This window comes from Eublepharis macularius, chromosome 13 (assembly GCF_028583425.1).
Source record: "Eublepharis macularius isolate TG4126 chromosome 13, MPM_Emac_v1.0, whole genome shotgun sequence".
NCBI lineage: Eukaryota > Metazoa > Chordata > Lepidosauria > Squamata > Eublepharidae > Eublepharis > Eublepharis macularius.
Window position 1 is genome coordinate 23,830,010 of NC_072802.1, and position 22,249 is coordinate 23,852,258.

A 22,249-nucleotide genomic window follows, 5' to 3' on the forward strand; every position below is an offset into this window, starting at 1 on the left:
CAGATGCAGAACATGCTCTGCGTTTTTCATCAGACCTGGAAGATTTTAATAACCAAATGTAGTAGACTATTTGATTTGCATATCAGGGCTTGAGCTGGCTTTGATTAGACAAGTGGAAATCTTACATTGGTCCAAAAGGACCAATCAAATATGAGATGACTTCATCTGTAGATCATCAGTCTGCAATGGACGGCAGCTTGCAATCGGAAAGGCATGGCTGAGTAGCACAGATGTGTCCAAGCAGCAGAAGCAAGCCCACCCTACTAAATGTACAGGAATGGACGTATAGGCAAAGCAGACAAACCAATTTCCTACTGATTATTCGCACAGAAAAACCAAAGCACAAGAGTAAAGTCCAGTAGCATCTTAAAGACCGATAAGATTTTCCAGGGTTTAAACGTTTGAGAGTCAAGTTCCCTTAATCACCTCGACTCTCAAAAGCTTATATCCTGGAAAAGCTCATTGGTCTTTAAGGTGCTACTGGATTCACTCTTTTAAGCAGACCAATTTGGCTACCCACCTGAAAGCATCTGAAGAGACACGAGAATCATGCAAGTGGAAATATAATAGCACAGATCACTTATTTTATTTTTCATCCACATTTTGTACAACCCCCCCCCCCAAATAATTATTGAGATTTCATAGTTGTGATGGCAATTTCATCAGGGGACGCAGCTTTTTCTCTCCAGTTGTTCCATTGGGGGGGGGGGAATAGATGAATTCCAGAAGGGCAATCAACGGGCCAAAAGCAGGACCAATTCACAATGGGGCGTATGAGGAAAGAGATCTACTGGAACAGCCAAGAGAAGGGCAAAGGCGTCCCCCGTAAGCTTCTTCCCAGAATCTGGCGGGCAGCAAAACCTACGGCAAACCACAAAGGAAACACTTAACACCATTATAATGCAGAAATAGCATTTGAGTCATCCCGTGGGGACTCTAAATTGGGTGAAAAGACTTATAGAAATTGTTTAAATAAACAAATATATGAGAGACTGCTTTTTCAGAAGAATTTGGACAGAATCTCAGCAACAATTGGAGTCATTTTTTGTCCTTTTAGACCCGCTGTGGAACAAATCCTGCCTATCAAAACAAAAACAGAACACTTTGGGAAATGTGGCCATTTTCCTGACCAGAAATGGCCTCAAGGAGGTGTCATTTGCCACTGGGGGACTGCACAGAAGAGTTACATGTGCAGCTTCCCCAAGGCACAAACAACAACGCTTATATACCACTCTTCTAGATAGATTAGTACCCTACTCAGAGCAGTGAACAAAATCAGTGTTATTATTATCCCCACAATACAGCTGGGGAGCTGGGGCTGAGTGGAGTGACTTACCCAGGACCACCTATTGAGCTCATGGCAGTAGTGGGAGTGAAACCAGCAGAGTGCTGATTTGCAGCCCAACTACTTAACCACAATGCTACACTATACTATAGCATCCCCTAGTGTCATTTTAGGTTGTGAAGAGGGTGCAGGAAGAACGCTGACACCCCTCCACCCACACCACAATCCTGATCTGAATTGGGGTTCCGCACACTTGGGAAAGAAGTTCCCAGCAGCATGAAGTGATGGTCTGAAAATCAAGTTGGGGATCCCAGACACAACCCATGAAAAATCATCTAATCTAGTTTTGCCATAAGGAACTTGCAACTGGGAAAGATAAGATGGAGGCTTGTTCAACAACCTACCCAGGGAAGGAAGACTGGGAGGAACATCAGGGCTTTTGCCTTCCCTGTCCTGTGTGAGCTTTTGGCTCTTATGGCCTTGGATGAGTTGTCCCATTGGATCTGGAACCAGCCCCAAATATGACCCAAGATATAGTTGGTTTATTTTTAAAATTTTGTTGTAAGTTGTTTTGAGTCCCTTCTAGGACAAAAGCGGGGAATAAATAAGTCAGTAAAAAAAAAATAATGGATTTGCTGAGAAATTTCCTTGTGGGCATCAGCTTATGTTCCTGCACTAAAGAAAGACAATCCAAGTGTCTCACTCAAGGAAGTTTCTCACGGCTTCGCCTTCAGGCTTGCAAGAAACATATACCAGTCTTCGGATGGCCTCACAGTTTCGAATGGCTCGCACCACACGGTAATCTGGAGAAGGAAGGAAATTGGACATCAAATGCAAATTTAAAGAACCAAAAATGAAGGGAGAAAAGAGGAAGCATTTCAGTCTTCCTGGACACGTTTTCTGACTCTGGAGATGTTAATTCTTAAAGGGCAGCATCAAAGATAAGTTTCACAGAGAGAGTGCAGAAGGGGAATTCAGGACTGAGTACTGATGCAGGAGACGGGGCTTGGTCTTTATGCCCTGCTTGTAGTTTCTACCAGAGGCATCTAGTTCTACAGTCAGGGGTTCAACCGGTAAAGTTCCATCTTATGAAGATAATGCAAGTCTTCCAGAGATGCACTATGTGATGTAATTCTATTTGCTTGTTCCTTTATAGGTTTATTGGTGTTAATATGTTTTCTTCAAAGGACAATGCAGTCCAATGGTTATAGTTGACGGCCAAGCATGAGCCCAAGAGCCTAATAGGATGGAACTTTACCAGTTGAACTCCTGACTGTATTTTGTATATAACTGTATATTTATGGGATGATCTATTGATACTTGTGTAATATTTATTAGAAATTGCATGTTGACACTTTAGCACTTTGCATTAAAAAAAAAATATTTAAATATTTAAAAATTCATAATATCAATTTATTCCTTTTGACCTTCGAGGTTTTTCCTTAGATACTGATTGTTCACCTGGAGGTTGGCAACTCTACAGGTGGGTCTATATTACTATGTAATTATTGTCTCAGCTTCAGCCCAGCAGATGTTCTCACAGGATTGCTGAGAATATAGATTGAATCACTCTAAAGTGCCACATAAATGCTAAGTAGAATCATATAGTCCTGGTACCTTTATTAAATCCAGTTAGCTTCTAGGGCACTAATCACACATGTTTGCCAACTTCCAGGCCTGCATCCTACATCCAGTGAAGCAGGTCATTGCGTATGAAAACTTGTGCCACAGCAAATGAATTTGTCCCCATGGTATCACATAGCACTTTCTGTGCAATTTCAGAATAACCGTTTCGAACTTCAGAGTAACAAGATGATGTCTGGGGAAATCCCAGATCTATCGCCCGTGGGACTTGGAGCTGGCCAACACCAAAGCAGTAAGGTGAGCACATAAAATATATTGAGCAATATTTTCAGCTAACACTGCTGAAATTCCAGACTGTGCAAGTCCAAAGGAGTTTTCAATTTGCTCCAGACCTGAGAACAGATTGCCGCCACATCCAACTGACAAACAGGAAAAAACCTCCTCCGTCCTAGAGCCCCTGCAATTTTGTACCGGATTTGATCTGAAAAAGGAAGCGTTGTCTTACGGAGTCCAGCTCGAGATGGGTTCACCACAGCAGTAAGAGGTTGGGTCTCTGGCCAGGACATCAGTAACTGGGGTAACACAACCTCTGCCTTCCCACTATGAAATTCACAGTTGGAGATACCTGTACAAAAAAAGTGGTCAGCTAATGAAAGAATGTCATGGCATATAAAAACATGGCCACCTGGTTAAGATGAATCTGGAAAGACCAGTTAGTGAGAATTTTTGTCTTAAAAAATTCTCTTCGCAAGAAACTTGAGACCTTCAAGATGTTACTTGACACTCTTCTATCTTGTAGCTAGAGCATACCCAATACACTAAAAATGGTTGGACTGGCCCAGAGCTGGATAAACTTTACTCACTGTCTTGAGCCACATACGATAATCTGCAGAAGATTATTTTGAGAGTAGCAAGTTCTCATCATTTACACACTGGGGCTTGTTTTGTGTGCGGCTAACACTTGACTTTATAAACAATTTAAAAAGAGGGGCCACATGCCCAAAGATCCTTCTTCAATTCTGCAGTGAATCATGGGAAGCAGCTATGTGTAGAATAAGGGGCAGTAATGGCATCTGAATGCGGATAGGGAAATAACCAACTTCCTTAGACAGAAGAGATCTTTAAGCGTCTTGGCCTACATGCTATAATTTGCCTGAAGAAGAGCCACAGCTTTGCCATCAGTGGACTGGAGAGCTATCTTGGGCCTATCTTTAGTTTCAGGTTGCCACATGGGATCCACTTCTTCATTTTGCAAATGGTACATGTTTGTTCTTATTTTTCTTTCTCTACCCACCCTCTTTCCTACCTTATTCCCAATTTTCTTAGCAGTAAAACCCCAAGCTCTGAAATCAGTTTGAGAATGGTTCTTAACAGGGCTTTTTTTCTGGGAAAAGAGGTGGTGGAACTCAGTGGTTTGCCCTCAGAGAAATGGTCACATGGCTGGTGGCCCCGCCCCCTGATCTCCAGACGGAGGGGAGCGGCGTGGAGGGCAATTTAAACTCCCCTCTGTCTGGAGATCAGGGGGCGGGGCCACCAGCCATATGACCATTTTCAAGGGGTTCTGGAACTCCGTTCCACCGCGTTCCCGCTGAAAAAAAGCCCTGGTTCTTAAGCACATCTGCCCTCCCCTGGCTTTTTTACAGCTGTGGAGTCGGTTTATTTTGTTCCGCATGTGCTTGAAATAATCAGGGTTTTCAAGTGAGGGTGCTGTCGTCAATGGTGGCATCGCGGGTGATGTCACAGCACTCCCCCCTTTTATTTTTTGCACATGCTTATAATGTTATATTGATATAAGGGCTGGATTTTTTTTAAGGATCAAAACTGAACACATGGGGGAGTCTTTGCACAGGGAAGCCTAAAAGGGGGGCAGCTCTGCCACCCATATCTCCCCCACCCCCAGTCCAAACTAGAGAGCCCTGCTCTGGCTGACTCAGGGGCTGGAGGCAAAGGCTGGCCCTGGAGAGGTAAACACACCTCTGTTGGTATGGGGTCTGGAACAGTGGCTATGTGCTTTTCAAACACTGCTTTTTCTGGTGCCAGTGGCCAAACCTCTCTCCCCTAGGCCATCAGAGCTTCTGCAATTTTTTTTTAAAAACCCATCATTTTCATATCTCTATATCAACCTACCATTGTAACAATAGATGCAGCAGATTCTCTGAATTCCTAGCTTTCATTTTTAAAAAAGTCTTTAGCTCTTTCCCTTGTGGAGATATGAAGTGCATATTTCTGCCATGGAAGGAGCTAGAAACATACTTCTCTAAAAAATGAACGCTGAGAATTCAGTGGATCCGCTACAATGGCAGGTCGATATATCGATATGAAAATGACAATTAAAAGCAGATAGAAAACAAAACTGGGAGGGGAGGGAAGGATGATGGGGGAGAGGCACGGCTTGACAATGACAAATGAAAAGCCGGCCAGAGGTGGGTGGGTGGGAGTAGGCAAGACAAACAAAACTAAAGAAGCATTACACACAAGGGAAAAATGGACTCAAAATCGGCTTCCAGAAAAAAACTGGTCTCAAAAGTAGTCTCAAAAGAACTGAAAAAACAAACAAAAAAAGTGAAAACTAAAGGTAAAAAATGTGCATCTAAATCCGGGTATAAGCCAAAGCATTCTGCGTCCAGAACCGATGGAAAAAACCCATGTGGATACCCCCTGTGCACGAGGAGAGAGAAATAAGAAAATCCGGTTCTCTCTAGTGGCAGGACAGATTAAACGTGTGTTACAGATGAAGAAGATCCAACGAAGCCCACCTTGGCTCTACAGTAAATTCTCATGCAAGCTACTAGTGATCACAGCAGCCGTATTTGGTGGATTCAACTCCTAAAGGGGAAAAAAGTGTCTATAAACAACACCTAATAAATGTATTAATGCTGTTATAAAAATAGCCAGCATCCAATGGATATTACATGCATTACTTTTAATATTAAATATTATCTCAATGAGCGAATATTGGCTTTGATTACCACCGCCCCCCAATTGGTTTAGCATTCTTCTCATTCTGTGTGTTTGTGGATAACAGTCCTAGTCAGCATCTGAAATGGGAAACGTTGTAGCTCTCCAGCAGGAACCCCTAGCTAGGACAAATTGTGTGTTCTTCTCTCCTTCCTACATGGATGCGATTTTTATTCTACATAGAGATACTTCATCAAAGGTATGACACTCACACCATTAAACGCCGCATTCCACCTGGCATCTTCTACAGCCTGGTCTGCCACCTCGATGCCAATGACTCTGGAGACTCGGTCAGCTAGAGAGAGACCGATTGCCCCTAGAATGAGATGGATTAATGACTGCAAGCACCACAAAATGGGAATTCCTGGGGAAGCCCAGAACCGTCTTGATTTGTACTCAGTGTAGCCCCAAATCAATCTCAGCTGTTCCTCCATCCCTCCACCATGTCAAAACATACCAGTCCCACAGCAGACATCCAGCAGAACGGTGCTCTTGTCAGCTCTGCTCATTTCCCCAATGGCCTGGTACAGAACCTCTGCCCCAGCTGTATTGATTTGGAAGAAGGAATCCGGGGAGATGCGAAACTTCAGACCCAGCAGCTCTTCAAAAATGTGTGGCTCTCCAGACAGGAGCTGGTAGGGGGACTGCTTATGGGAGCAGCGAGTCATGACGCTTCAAGGAAACAGAAGAGGAGGAAACGTTAAGCCAGGGCTAAATGTTATCACTAAAGCCTGGGACTGGCATTGAATGTTAAAATTCAGCCACCTAAGACTCTCAGCTCTCCTGCTGTTTTGTTTTCTCTTAGCAAGTGTCTACCTCCAATGGATCCAGAGGAAAGCTTGCAAGTATGCAGTTATTATTTGACTCAATGTACAGATCCTGGTTCAACTCTTCTCCCTGGCTAGCATGACTGTTGCTATTTTAAGCACTGCCTACAATACAGCAGTTCAGCATTGACTGGCTAGTGTCCATGTCATCACTGATGACAACGGAAACAATACTTCCTCCATCACCATACCCTCATTGGAGGTGAAACTGTAGGAGCATCTCCCAGTGTTGTCCAGAAAACAGCAAGTTCCAACTTTATGTATTTATTTACTTTATTTATACTCCACCTTCCTCCCCTCTGGGGATTCAAGCTGGCTCACATCATTCTCCTCTCCTTTATATTATTCTCACAACAACCCATGAGGTAGGTTAGGCTGATAGTGTGTCACTGGGCCCAAGGTTCAAATCCCCACTCTGCCAAGCTTCCATGGCAGAGTGGGGATTTGAACCTGGTTCTTCCAGATCCTAGGCCAACCCTTTCACCACTACACCACGCTGGCTCTCCTCAGTGGCTTCTCTTCTGTACATCCTTCCACAAGTATTCAAGAACCAGATACCATCCAGACTTTTAAAAGTCCACAGTGAGCCAGAATTGGCCGTGGTACCTCCAGACAGTGACTTGCTGAGCATGTTTTGAATGCCTCTTTTAGATGACTTGGAACCTGAGACAAGACTCTGGGGACTTATTTCCAAATCTGTATTATTTTAGGATTAAAATGTCCATCCCTCTATTTCCAAGGGAAGAAACAAGCTGAAATCCAAACACACCATTTGGCTGAGAGCTTGAAATTGGGGCAGTTGTAAAAAAGCAGATTTTGTCGGGTTGCAGACAGAGCAAAAATGGAAGGCAGCAACTAAGGAGCAGTTTTGCCATCCTCTCATTTCATTCACTCTTCATGCTCTGGGATATATTGCATTTTTTTTTCCAAGGAGAAAGCCTTTACCTTTCCTGGAAATAAAGGGAAGACAGACCACAGACTGTTCCAGGTCCATGGGCAAAAAAGTCCTTGACCAATTCTTTCTGAAGACTAAGTTCCTCCTGTTATGACCAAAGAAAATGAAAAGAGGCAGGGAAAACGTTATTATTAGACAAACGTTTGATCAGAGATCCAGCAGCCATTTTCCAAATTTTTGTTTCTAATCACTCAGCTTTGCGCATTCACACAGAACTGGGAAAAAAATGAACGAAAACACCTTTGACAAAGATCTAGTTTGTACTGCCACCATCATTTTTGCAAGCTTGTGCAAGCAGATGAAAAGGGAAACCAAGACGATTAAGAGATTGGAGCACCTGCTGTGCAAGGAAATGCTAAAGCTTAGAGAAAAGACAACCGAGCAGGGCGCGCGGGGGGGGGGGGGCGGGGGGGGCGGGAATAATTGAAGTTGATAAAATTATGCCAGAGGCAGAGAATCTGTATAGGGAAAACTACTCCTCCTTTCCCATAATAGTAGAACCTGGAGGAGGACGCCCAATGAAGATGACTGGCAACAGCTTCAAAACACACAGAAGGAAGTACTTCATCACTCAAGGAGTGAAAATTCAAGGCCAGAGAAGGTAGCAATAGCCCTGGCATAAGTGACTTGAAAAGAAAAGGCTACTAGTCCTGATGAATGAACTGCAGGCAAAGTTCCCGTTTGACATGAATTCACAGCAAAGTACCGCAGTAGGCAAACAGTCTTATTTCTGCATATCCGTTCATCTGCAATTCCTCCACCCTAAAAACTACTCACAGGATTTAAATGTTGGGGATGGAAGGTAACAACAGCCATCGTGTCTCCTTTCCGATTAGTTCGTACAATGAGCTCACGCCAGTGTCCACCCGTATGAAAGAGAAGACAGGGATCCAAAGGGGACTGATGGAGTAATTCCTCATAGCACTACATTAAAAATAAGGCTGGATCAGTGGTATCATCTGTGCTGTTTAATTACTATTATCCAGAAAAGAAAAGAAAAGAAAAGAAAAGAAAAGAAAAGAAAAGAAAAGAAAAGAAAAGAAAAAGTCTCTTTCAGAGTGGTGCAAGGTTATCTATTTGTAACTTATAGAAAGAGAAAGAAAGAGTGGGTAGATGAGAGATAAACCACTTTCCCATTCAGAAGTACAGCCCTCAAGGTGCTACACAAAAGAACACCAATGTCATGAAACAAACAATAAAAGCTTATAAATGCCCACAGTAAAATAAACTAGCCAATATGCAAACTGTATTCCACAGTGCAGCCATGTTCTGTTGCAGAGATGAGTGCTAAATTAACAATTAAAAACAAGCAAATGTTATCAACCATCAGTTTCTGGGAGAATGAAAATGTCTTGACTTGGCACCATAGACCTGTATTTGGCAAAGGAGTTTCATAAATTGGGTGCCCCCATCTTAGATTAAATCCCACTCCCTGCAAAAATCTCCAGCAGCAGCCAGGAATATGTGCAAGATGGTGGTAATTCATTTACCCTAAAAACTCATTAGGGTTTCCAAAGGCTAAAACTAGCGCTTAGAATAGTGGCCAGAAGCAAACCACAAGCTAATTAAGATCTTCAAGACTGGTAAAATGCATTCTGTTTGTGGACAGGAGTTTGCCAACCTGGCTGCTAATTTCTGAACCACTTTCCAAACAGTTTTCAAAGGCCGCACGATCACCAATGCGCTTCAGTAGTTTAGTCATGGGAGAAGGACTAAAATAAAGTTGTAACAAAAGCCTCAGGAGGATTTTGGCCATATATTTATTTCTTGAAAACATTTTAATTCTCAATTTTCTGCCCCTCAAAGTGGCTTACAGGTTCCAAATAAAAAGAAGAAAACCAGACTGTAGCCACCATCAAAGAAATACTGAAATAGAAGCAACAATGTTTTCAAAAGGCAGCAATTAAATTTGCATAAAATAGCAGCAATGAAACAATTTAAAATTAGCCAATAAAGACCATGATAATACTAAAACATCCTGAGTAGTTTAGTAGGATTAAAAGGCCGTAACAACAGCAACTGACATTTCAAAAAGGCTAGCATCAAAGGGGGAATAACAGAAAATTAGCAAAAACTCTGGGTAGGCAAAAATATCTTTAAGTAGCACTGAAAATTAATGGTGGGAAAGAACTTCCACAATCAATCTCTCTGTTGTAGCACCACAATCAAGGTGCCACAACAGAGAGTCTCTAGTGGCCACCCGCTCTAACTGGGAGGTAGATCAAGATGGGTAGCAATGTAAGTCTGTCTGTAGCAGTGGAAAAGAGCAAGAATCCAGTAGCACCTATAAGACTCACAAATTTGTCAGGGTATGAGCATTCATCATGAGTCACAGCTCACTTCTTCACAAAAGCTCATACCCTGCCATGAATTTTGTTAGTCTTATAGGTGCTACTGGACTCTTGCTCTTTTCATTGGCAGGTGACAGCAAACAGAGCAGAGTCTCCAAAGATCTCAGAGCAATGTTTATACTGTATTTTTATTTATTTACTTACTTTATAGTCTGCCTTTCTTGGTAAGACTCAAGGCAGATTGTAATAAATGAATATTGCCCCTCCCAATATTTGTCTAAATAGCCTGATCCTGGACTATTTTAATGACTTTTAAAAAAATTATTGATTTTATGTTTTTGTGACTTTTAATGTATTTTTTTAACGTTGTTAGCCGCCCTGAGCTCATCTGTGGGGAGGGCAGGGTATAAATCGAATAAAATAAATAAATGCAAAAAATTATTACTTCACAGAATCATGACACTCCTATCATTTACCTGGGCTACCTGGAAGTGGCCTTGAGGAATGTTCAACAAGTGATTGGCCCGTACACAGACAATATTCCTACCTGCAGAAGGGGGGGAAAGGAGGATCTTTTGGTGTCATAGCCACAAGCAACCAAAGAACAGTTAACAACTGTGACTGATAACCCTTTGCACAGATAACAGATCGAGGTTTGAACTACTGAGGTGCAACAAGACGAAGTACTTCCTAATGCAGAGGTCCAAAGGGGGCACCTTTGGAATTCTAACACAGCATGGTGAGCACTGCCACAAAATGGCTTGTCACAAAACAGCTGCCACAGGAGGCAGAGCCAGCCACACAATGGTCGTTGCAGCTTACTTTCATTTACACAGTGAAGATTCTTACGCTATGGTGCCAACTGCTGTTTTTAAAATCTGCACACCCAATAAAATCTGCAGCAGCCAATCAGAAGTGTCGCCGGGCAAAGGCCCCAGCTGCCCCGCCCACTTTCTAAAAACACTTGGTGGGCGCCAGGAAAGGCGTTGATGGATGCCATGTTGGCCACAGGCACCATGTTGGAGATCCCTGCCGTAATGGAGTGAGTTGCTTGAGATGCAGTGAAAAGTCTCCACTTTGGGCATTTTTTTCAAAAAAGGCAAGACTGTCCGGAGATGTTTTAAGTATGGGACACTGCCTGCTGGATTACATCAGTGGTTTTCTATTTTTTACTTAGTGGGAACTGAGTTCATCTCAATTTGTTTCCCAGTTGTGTTCTATGGTGCACACTCAGCACACAAGGCCACAACTGGTCAGGCATGTGTAGCTAGAAGTGTGGGCTGCACAACACTCCCCTTCATCTGTGCGCTGCAGCGGAAAATCAGTAGCAGCAGGCAAGCACTTTTCCAGGGAAATGGTTCCATGACCATCCACTTTCTTTTTGAAGGACCTTAATGAGCATCTGAGGAATTCCAGGGAACACAATTTGAAAACTACAGGGCTATGCAGAGGTCTACTCTTCCAAGTCCATTGAAGTCAACGGGCTTGAAGGATATAACTCTGTTTGGGCCTGCACAAACAAGATATCCCCACTGAACCTTCGCTAACTTTTTATTCATTTATTTTATAGTCCGCCTTTCTCATTGAGACTCAAGGCAGATTACACAGTGCAAGTTTTTATAAAGTTTCTTAAAGCCGTAGCAAAGCAAAATCAGGTGCTGCTAGTCCGTATCGCTTCAAACAGTAGATATGAATGGCAGGAAATCATGTTTGGATGCTACCCAATATGCAGAAATCCCCTTCCGGGATAGAGAGCAGCGGGTTCTAACTCATCTCTTTCCTGATATGGCGTTTTTCTATGCACAAGCGTTGTTTTCCTACGGGAAGTATTTGTAAGTGGAAGAAGTGTGTGGTCAGCCAGGAGTGCACACGATTCTGCTGATCATGGGGCTCTTCTTTCATGCGTTAAGGGAATCATTCTAGAAGTCAAAGGGCTCTCCTTGTGCAAATCAGAGACACGATTTGCTAATGAATACTGACAACTGGGTATAATGACGAGACGGTGCCAGAGCAGCAAGCCGGCTCTTAGGGTGTACACATTCACATCGTTTATGATAAAAGCATCCTAATATGCCCTAACAAAGCTTAAAATGCTGTGCTTAGATTAACGTTATGCATATAGATAAGGCTGATGCCAGTCCGAGCTAAAGAAAGCCATTCTAAATAGGAGCACCAAACTGAATATGCAGCAATAAAAGCCACAGGACTGTACAGTCGGCAGCTCCGATTGTGTCTGGTTTTTCTCTATTTAGTTATTAAAAGGCTTCTATTTCAAGTACTGCGGGCTCGCAGGCTGCCCTTACAAAATCCCAGTAGGTACACAATATTCTTTGTTATGTGCTTGGCTGCAGTCCAGCTCAAAAGTGGCAGCTTTCAGTCTTGCGGCGCACCCTTCACTCACCTTTGCCGGTTCCTACATACAGCCCCACAGTTTTGGGATTCCCGTCAGGGCCGTGATTGACTGAGAATGTGGACTTATTTCTGTAGCCATTGACAATAGGCTGCGAAAAGAAGAGACATTAAGGGCTAGACAAATACCTTTCTGGTAAGTCTGTGCAGACGATGAGAAGCCAGAGGGGATCAGAGGGCTGGGCTCGAGCTAATCATCCGGCTTATCTTTCACGCACTAAGGGAATCATTCTAGAAGTCAGAGGACTCTTCCTGTTCAGCTTTGCTAAGAGAGATGATTTGCTAATGAATAATGATAACTGGGAGAATAGGAGGGAGAGTATCTTGCCAGGTAAAGAATTCCAGGATGCGACAGGAACCAGATTTCTATACTATTGACACACACAGAAGTCAGGGCCAGGTTATGACACAAGGCCCTGAAGTATGTCAGCTTGAGAGGCCCAACAGGATCAAAAGACTTCATTATTCTAACAGGCAGAAGCGCAGCTTTAAAAAAAATGGAGCTGAAGGCTCTGTCAATTTCACCTCACTACACAAGGGTAGTTTAAAAAGACAGAGCAGGCAGAGATGGCTTCTCAGAGAGTTTGTTAATTTCATCTTTGCCTCTCCAAAGGCTCTATCAATTTTGCCTCCCCTTCTGGAAGGTGAAGATTAAATTAACAAACCCTCTTAAGAGTGATCTCCATGGACTGGTCTTTTTAAACTACCCTGGTGTAGAGAGGTGAAATTGACAGAGCCTTTGGCCCTGTCTTTTTAAACTACACCCTCCCAGCTAAGATTGTGTCTCCCTATACTTGAGCGTCCTCATGTAAGAGGTCTCATGAAGAGAGACTCTAAGGCCATCATGCAATTGAAGAAGGCATAAAAGGATGAACAGAATGAATTCTAGACACAAGATCACTTAAAGAAGACGTTTAAAAAATCATTTTTAAGCAAAAGGCATACTTTTTGGATGATGGACTCAGGCATTATCTTAGCAGAGATGGACAAGAAAGAGACGGCGAATCTCTCTAGTAAGACAAGTACTTCCCACCTGCAGATCTTATTATATATTTATCTTAATTTGTTAAACTGCTGTTTTTAGCCAACTAGAAGTTTTAATTTTTTTTTTACCTGATTAATCAATTAAACTAACCAGGTGTTTTGTCAACTGCCTGGAGAAAAAAATGCCCTGTCCTGTTAAATCTAACAGAGGTTTAATGGGATTTATTTACCAGATTACCTCAATGCCCTGAAAACCTTCAACTTCTCGTTTCCACACATTAAGCCTCTACTAAAGGGCCAGGGCATTCTTCTCCAGGCTTCTTGACAACTCAAAGCAGGTGTAACACACCACCCTCACCCTACTTCTACACTTCACATACTTGCTAAGCCTTCTGCAGTCTTTATTACAACTCCAGGCAAACTAGCGTCATTGCCAAGGATAGGAAGTCAAAGCTGGGAAACGGTAACTTCACCAAGGCCACCCGATATGTTCACAGCAAACAGAGGACAAGATTGCTGCTGACCCCGATCCAAGACCAACTGCCTAACTTACTGCAGTACAGTATTTACCTCATATATTTTATGCCACACTTCCGTTAAGGAGTGTAGGGCTGGGTACACGGAGTCCTGTCCCCATCTTATCATCACAATAACCAGGGCTTTTTTTCTGGGAAAAGAGGTGGTGGAACTCAGTGGGTTGCCCTCAGAGAAAATGGTCACATGGCTGGTGGCCCCATCCCCTGATCTCCAGACAGAGGGGAGTTGAGATTGCCCTCCGTGCCACTCCAGCGGCGCGGAGGTCAATCTAAACTCCCCTCTGTCTGGAGATCAGGGGGCGGGGCCACCAGCCATGTGACCATTTTCAAGAGGTTCCAGAATTCCATTCCCCCACGTTTCCCCTGAAAAAAAGCCCTGACAATAACCCAACTAAGTTAAACCGAGAATAATTGGCCCAAGTTCACCCTGTAAACATGCAACCCACTAGGGCCCCTCCTCTCACAACAGCTTACACACAGCTCTTTCTCACTTATTTTTGAGGCTGAACATTTTATAGTTAATTAAATCAGTTGTATTAATTACCCCCCGCCCCAATCCATTAATCAGGATGCCCTTCTTATAAATGGGAAGCTAATATTACTTTAAATTCATTCTTTTCCCTGCAAGCTCTTAGGAAGGGTATCAGAAATCTCCTTAGAAGAGGCATTCCTCTCTTGCTCACAGGGGAGGGAATACCTCTTCTGTTGTGGCACATGCTTTCCTCACCTGAAATCAAGGAAAAGAAGTTTCTCTTCCTCCAAGCGGTTGTTTTATTTATATGCAAATATATGCAGACTTTAGTTAATCCCTTAAAACTCATCATTAATGTGGTACAGTTTTGTTAACTGAGTGACAGACTTGCTTAATCCACTTGTGATGCCACAGCAGTTGAAAGCTAACCTTGACAGGGTCAGGACAGGGCAATAGGGAGGGGGCAGGGTTCAGCGGTAGAACGTCTGCTTTTGAATGCTGAAGGTTCCTAGCATCTTCAGTTAAAAGGTCTCACATACCAAATGCCAGGTAAGATCTTTCTGTGCCAGAGACCCTGGAGAGCAGCTGTCAATCACAGTAGACCACACCAAGCTAGGTGGACCAAAGATCCAATCAGATATGAGACAACCTGTTGGTTGTTCCTTCCATCACTGGAGATACACGGTTCTGCCATACTCACGGAGGGAATTAAAGGCTTCAGTGGGCAGCAGATCCCATCTGGCATCTGAGTGGTCTCCAGGTGATCTGCACCAAGCTCCTTAAGACGAGCCGTTACGGTCTGCAAAATGGATTTCAGCTTCTCATATTTCACCTAGAGCATGCGCACAGAGGGAAAAAAGAGGCAAGGTAGTTATTTCCTCTGGGCATAGAGCAGGGGGAGGTGAGGGGGGGAGATAGATGTGAATTTCCTGCATTTTGCAAGGGGGCAGGGCTAGATGACCCTTGGGTCTCTTCCAACTCTTATGTTTCTGTTTTAAAATCAAATATGGTACCATGAGTCCACCTGGCCCATTGTTGTCTTGCTGGGCAGGCATCATCTCAGGAATTTTTTTTCCTAACTCTGCTATACAAGATTTTAACTAGAAATTCTGCATTTTGAAGCTGGGACTTGCGCCATGCAAAACAGGAACCACCACGGAGCTACAGGCCTCCTTTAAAAAGTACAGGCGCTTGCTGGATGCCCATTTATTTTATTCCATTTGTATTCCGCTCCCCCATCATGTGGAAGGACGCAATCACTCTTGATATCCTCAGAAACCACTATGGAGGATATATTTATTTAGTCCAAGACTATAACCACTAATCAAGCTCTTGGCATGGCTTCTTTAATTATAACAAAAAAGATCTGTGGACAGCATAAATATGGTCCCTTGCCTTTTTGTCCTCACAGCAGCCCTACGAGGTAGGTTAGTTCTAGAGAAAGTGCTCCATCTTACGGTAACTTTGCACATATCATGTTCAAGAGAGGATTTGAACTCAAGCCTCTGTGGCCCAACCTTGACATATCGTCCGCTTTACCACATCGGTTCTACCCATAGCAAATCCCTTTTAAATATGTCTTACCTTCAGTTGTTCTTCATATGGGAGCCCACAGAGAGGGGTAACCACACTGGACAGTCTGCCAGACACAAGAGACAGATGTAAGTCAGATTGGTGTTAAAAATTTTTTTTAATTGTTGGGTTGTAAACAGCTTCAAAAACTTTGTTTAAAGTTATAAATGACCTGTCAGCCTGGCAAGGTAAAATTAAACTACAGTACTGCTAAAATCCAAGGAAGGAGCTTGGCATATCTATAAGGGAGCCAGGTAACCATAGGCCCCTGGGGCAGTGGCCCTGCCTGCAGGTAACTAATTTGCTCCAGGAACCATGAGCCACTAATCCCTGCCATGTAGGTAAGGCACCTGCACTGTTGGCATATAGGAAACTCCCATTTCTATTTATTTTTTTTAATATTTTCAAAATAAAAGGGGTACAGAAAGAAGAGGGGGAGATACAGGGTCAAAGGAGGGGTAAGATTTTGCTCTACAAGAGTTATTAAAATACTCAAAACATATCTTATTCAGAGTTAATCAATATTAAAATAAAGAATACATATACCATCCCAGCTACTGTCTATTTTCACATTTACCTTCCCAAACTAAATACATCATACAATCTACCTCGTCATTAATATTTGCCCATTTCCATCTTATCATAGCTTTATATTCAATATTTAACAATATATCAATATATAATCCTCATTCCATTATTGCTGAACTATTTCATCTTAACTCTTTATATAACTGATTACTATAGCAATCCTCTCTACTTGTCCCTAACTTTATCAATGTTTCCAAATCTACAAACTATTTTAGCAATTAAATATTTGATTATATAGTCATACCTTTCTCCCCTTGTTAGGCTATAAGCTCATATAAGCTATATGCAATAAGTCAGTATGTGATCTTATTCTACTTTATAAAACTGCAACATCTTATTTATTTTATTCTTTATAAGCAAAATAATTCCCCCATTTCTCTTCAAATTCACTTATTGGTCTTCTATTTATATAACTCGTCAGTTCTGCCATCACTGCATATCCATGAGCGTGAGAATTGGCCCACAGTATCTCATCACTAAAAGACAGCCTCCTACCGCTTCTCCCAAGAAGAATCTAGGTCTAGGGAGCCGCGCTGCTGTTTCAGGTTCTTTTCCTTCCCTCTTTTCTTCCTTGGTTCATTCCTTCCAAGTACTTGTTTGCAGTCCTCAGGTGCAGATGCCAGAAATGCTCGCCTAAGATGTGCTAGCTGGCAAGCTTGTAGACGCAACAGTAACTTCTGTCCATAGAAAGCAGCCATCCTTGGAGACCAGGGCTGGAATCAATCAGGCAGCAAAAGTACTTTTAGCTCCCACAGTTACGCCACCTTGAATTCAGGATATCTTCCACTTGTCACAGAAAGCATCAAATGAAAAAAGTTAAAACTTCCAGGAGCCGCATGTTGTTTTAAAAGCAATCATGTTCACTAAGGTTACTAGTCCTCAAGGGTTACTAGAAGGTTCATGAACATGTATGTATTAATCTGTCTTATTTGTGGGCCTCAAGAAAAGGAGAAACAAGTATGGCTCGCTTGCATGTACTTACCATCCTGAGCAAATATTTATAATCAATAATTAGACTTAGCTTTTACATTTGTCCAAAATGCATTGTATACATGATCTCAGGAATCCTGACTTGCAAGGCTGGTTGGTATTAATAGCTGCATGTCGCAATGGGGGCAGGCGGACAAGGGAATATCTTGCCTATGGCTATCTAGCAAGGACATGGCTGAAGTGAGACTGGAGCTGGAATCTTCCTGGTTCACACAACTCAAGCCTAGGTCGTAACCCTGTGTCTGGACTGTCCCACTTCACTTCCAATGGGGGCTCTGATGGCTGAATGTTTTTCCATACAGAAAGCTCCCTACATAAAGAAAACTAGATATCCTTGAACTAATGTCCTTTTATATGTATATGGTGTCGGTTTTATTTATTTATTTTGCAGCGGGGCAGTTTATCACCTGATCTCCCATCCCGCAATTTGAAGAAGTACAGTCCAAACACAGGCTTAGCACCTGACAAAACAGGTTCTAGTCCTCTAGCAGCTCTCTAGACTTTGAAATGTTTGCTCCATACAAGTTGGTGAAATAAGCCTTTTGAAGGTTCCGTGTTAAAAAAATGACATGCACATGTAACAGTATATATGCAGCACCCAAAAAGATGTGTTTAACACCACATTCAATATAGGTCCATGTGCCCGCTGCAGGCATGCAAAGTTGAAAAGCACATAAGGGCAGAGGTAATCGGCTTTGATTTGCAAAGCCAAGGGTAACTTTGAAGTGGCTTCGCAGGCCACCTACTCTCCAAAGAAAATATCTGAGGACTATATATTGGCAACAGTGCAATCCTAAAATTTGCTCCAGTCTAAGCCCGTTGATTTCAATGGGGTTAGACTGCAGTAACTCTTTTTAGGATTGCACTGCCAGTCCATTACAAGATCAACACCCAGGAATGTTGCATCTGACGTCTCCGCCCGTTGACGCCGCAATAGACTGGTCAAGCTTAAGGGGCCTTCGTTGTTCTTTCCATACGCACCAATCTATTCTTTATTTAAAATACTTTTACCCCGACTTTCGATTACTACAAGCAGATCATACATTGCAAGACTAACCCAGAAGACAGGGATGGGGGAGACAACCACAATATAGGCTAAAGGTATAAAATCCCCCGCGCCTGCGTGTTTAGCACGCTGCTGCTTTGGGGCTGCTTTGACCCGGGAAGGGTTAAATCGCGACGTGTTATCTTACCTAGTTACTTCTGTTGTTTGCAACCCAACCCCAACTTCGGCGATTCCTAAATCCAGTGCTTCCTACTTCCGATAGAGACACTAACTAGCCCCTCCCCGTCCTGTGAATAGCTCAGAATCCCTCCTTTTTTTAAAGAGAGAGAAACTTTGCATCTCTCTAGCTTGGCGTGCATGGACGGCGGCGCCTGCCTTCCCTTGATGGTCGGCAATCAGGGATCGGGATTTCAGGAAGCCGTCTTGTGGGATACAGTATTTCTCGCAGGGTTGGATTTTTTGCACAAGAAACACGGAGCAAGTTAATGGAGCCTCCGTCTTCAGGGGCAGTTTATCCGTGCCTGCTGAAACAGAACCTCTTAGTGAGAAGAGTCAAATGAGGTCATAGTGCAAGTTTTTGAGTGACAGGCAGCTCTTTCTCAGGCTGTTTCCGAAAAGGTTGGGATAGATGCTGAAGTCTGAGGACACGCACATTTATTCTGTTCCCCCTCCTCCCTTGTTGCAAGGCCTTCTGAGGAAGAGGAGAAAACAATGACGTAGGCATAACAACCTCCAGGTGGTGGCTGAAGATCTCCCAGAATTACAACTGCTTGCCAGGCCACAGAGATCAGTTCCCATGGAGAAAATGGCTGCTTCGGAGGGAGGTATCTGTATGGCATTTGTACCTATTGAGGTCCTTTCACTCTCAGCAAACCCTGCTCTCCCCAGACTTTACCCCCCAAATCTCCAGGAATTTACCAACCTGGAGCTGGCAACCCCAAAACCAGCATGTGTCAGGCTAGGATTTGGGAGAACCAGGTTTGAATCCCCCACTCTGCCATGGAAGCTTGCTGGATGACCTTACGCCAGTCACACACACTCAGCCTAGTCTACCTCACAGGGTTGTTGTGAAAATAAAATGGAGGAGAGGAGAAGGGTGTCAGTAGCTTTAGATCCCCATTGGGGAGAAAATGAAGTAAGTGACTGATAAAGGAATAAACAGTTGTCAACCAAATCTCTCTCCATCACCTGATGGGACACACGGGTCCCTTGAACGGCTGGCAGCAGAGGGGAACTGCAGTAGCCCTTAGAGGCTTGTTTCAAATATAGTCAGTTCATTTACTGATTTTTGTTTATTCATCTTTGTCAAGTGATCAGGGGTGGAAAAATTCTTTTGGCCATTCTTGGGTGAGGGGCTTTTGGAAGAACGGGGGCTGGCTTGGAACATCTGTTCCGTGAGATTTTATGGTGTTGGGGAATGTTGTCTGATCGTGCAAAGTAATAGAAGAAGTTTAGCAATCAGGCACTCCCTGTAGGCACTGAAACTCTGGATAAGGCGAGAACCCAGAATGGAGCTTCTGTCCTTAATCATTTGGACTGTTTTAATTATGTGCATTATATAGTATAATACACATTATATATAGTATAAACTGTGTTTGCTCCAAGAAAAGATTATTCTTTCACTCCGAGGCTCCAAATCACCCATGCAATTAGAAAATATATCACCCCTTAGGAGACTGTTCAATGTATATTAACGTGGTTCAGATGTTAGTTCTGCTTAAATCTTTCCATGTATCTTCCTTTTAGTGCCTGAGATGTTTTTTTACGTGTCAACTCTGTATGCTGACCCTATGGAGGGAATCCTTATTCTTCCAGGTTGCCCCCCCCCATTTCTCTCTGGTCCCCTTTCTTTGCTTACCAGTGAAACTGACAGGGACTTTTCCCACATGGGTTGTTTGCCCAGCTTGGATGCGAATAGGAAGCAGGATTCCCCCCTCCACTTCCTGCTTTCATGCACCTCTCATCTTTCCTGGCCTTCCAGAGATCTTTCTAAAACCTGCTTTACTAAGATCTTTTTGGAAAGATTGTAGCAAAGCCAAGGAGGTTGCTATATGGACGGGAAAGCCAGGTTCTTCCTAGTTCCACCCACACTAGCACTATTTTACATACTCTATCCCCCCACCCACCCCGCCACTGAGAAACTTAAAACCAGTAATTGATATTTCAACTACCAGTTACGTGCACCCCTCCAGCCACAAGTGCCACGGGTGGTGGTTGTGGTGGCCACCGGGGAAGGGATGGAGCATAGAAAATGCAGGGAAACCTGCCATGTACAAGCCCATTTGCTTCAACTCTGAATCAGCAGCTGCAGCGGCCACAAAAAATCCACTGGAAATCTTTTGCCCTGTGAAAGAGGTAAAGAGCTATGAACAAATCACAGCGTGGCCCAAACCCTGTCAGTTTCACTAGATACGAGAATTTCAGGTGGGTAGCCATGTTGGGCTGTAGTCAAAGCGCAAGAGCCAGATCCAATAGCACCTTAAAGACCAACTAGATTTCTAACTTTCAAGAGTCGAAGCTCCCTTTCTCTTGACAAAATCTAACTGGACTTTAAGGTGCTATTGGACCTGGATCTAGATACGGGAGAAGTGTGTGCTGGGGGCATCTGAAGGAAATGTGCATTAGTGAAATTGCATCCCTTGTAAATGATTGGAAGCCAAGTTCCACCACGTTCCTTGACCGCTAAGAGGTTAGGGATAAGCCACAGCTTAGAGACTGGTACCGAGGCAGAGAGGAAATCCATGTGACACAGATATGGGACAATATGTTAATTTATACCCCGCTCTTTCTTCAGAGAGCTCAAAGTATTGGTACATGGAGAGCCGCCCAGCTGTATCAGCAATCCTGCAAGGTAGGTGTGGCTGTTTGAGTGACTGGCCCAAAGTCACTCAGCGAGGTTCACACCAAGTGGGATTTGAACCCAGGTGACTTCTAACACAACCAACACCACACCCTGGTTCTATTGTCTTATGCAAACTTTTGTTCTTGGGAGTTTTTTTTTAAAGGGGTCTTTATTTAAAAAGATATACAAATATTTACATTTTACTTCAGTCTAACAAAAATTTAGACATTTTAGATTTATGGTCTCTAGAAATTTTACACCCTGAAATGTGGGTGTCTCTCTTGGTGTACAACATTCCATAGGAGTGGAGCAACTTCTGAGAAGCCCCCGTTCCCATTTGGGCATGACTTGAAAATAGCCTGTTGGGTCAGTGCCAATGGGGTACAAAGGAGAAAACGGTTTCTAAGAATGCAAGCTATTAGTCTTTTCTTCATCCCTTTGGGTAAATGAATCCAAAAGAGGCTCCTCCTACCACCATGAGGCTGCAAAACTTTTCTGGATTCCAGTGGAGTGGAAGTGGAATCCAGATCCACCCCTGTCATCTTCCTTCAGGTATTTGGCTTGAGACATCCATTCCAAACTGACTGCTGTATACCAGGGTCTCCTTTCTGAATGTCACACAATGTTTTGGGCACATCTCGGGATCGGGAACTTGGTCTCCTTTGCTGTATCTTCAGCTCTGCTGGTACCATGTTGAAACTTCTGCCCTTGGGTTGTAGAATGGATCAGGAGATGCTGGCCGAGTGGGTCTTCTGCCCCTCTTGCTGCATTTTCAGAGCCAGCATGGCTCTCCGATACAAATCTAGGGAGGATAAACACAGCTGATGAAATGCACGGTCACTGGCACTTCTTGCTAACTGTTGCAGATGCAGTGGGGGGGGGAGACACTACATCCTTATAATAATGATGATAATAATAACACCAGGCTAACAAAACACTCTACACCCGAC

At 43.3% G+C, this 22,249-nt stretch overlaps 2 protein-coding genes across 5 annotated transcripts in view; both read right to left on the bottom strand.

Annotated features, from left to right (window-relative positions):
• Positions 1–564: 564 nt before the first annotated feature.
• Positions 565–18,721, bottom strand: TRMT2B (tRNA methyltransferase 2 homolog B). 4 transcript variants are annotated; one of them, XM_054996947.1, is made up of 13 exons: positions 18,645–18,721; positions 16,957–17,174; positions 15,886–15,940; positions 15,002–15,133; positions 12,302–12,401; positions 10,377–10,447; positions 8,387–8,533; positions 7,600–7,694; positions 6,285–6,499; positions 6,042–6,143; positions 3,375–3,494; positions 1,989–2,088; positions 565–861 (listed from the first exon to the last, which is right to left on the bottom strand). In XM_054996947.1, the coding sequence occupies exons 2-13, from the start codon at positions 17,157–17,159 to the stop codon at positions 735–737; spliced, it is 1,467 nt and encodes a 488-aa protein (XP_054852922.1). In that variant the 5' UTR covers positions 17,160–17,174; positions 18,645–18,721; the 3' UTR covers positions 565–734. The 4 variants fall into 4 exon arrangements, 3 of the variants coding, with proteins under 3 accessions (XP_054852922.1, XP_054852923.1, XP_054852924.1); XM_054996948.1 differs by having other exon boundaries at positions 16,957–17,247; positions 18,645–18,705; XR_008598133.1 differs by lacking the exon at positions 565–861 and having other exon boundaries at positions 2,003–2,088; positions 6,040–6,143.
• Positions 18,722–21,548: 2,827 nt separating this feature from the next.
• The window catches only part of ARL13A (ADP ribosylation factor like GTPase 13A), a 33,752-nt gene continuing 33,051 nt past the window's right edge, over positions 21,549–22,249 (bottom strand). The window contains exon 11 of the mRNA XM_054996896.1: positions 21,549–22,101. Coding sequence (XP_054852871.1) covers positions 22,025–22,101 — 77 coding nt within the window. The 3' untranslated portion in view covers positions 21,549–22,024. The remainder of the gene's footprint in view (positions 22,102–22,249) is intronic.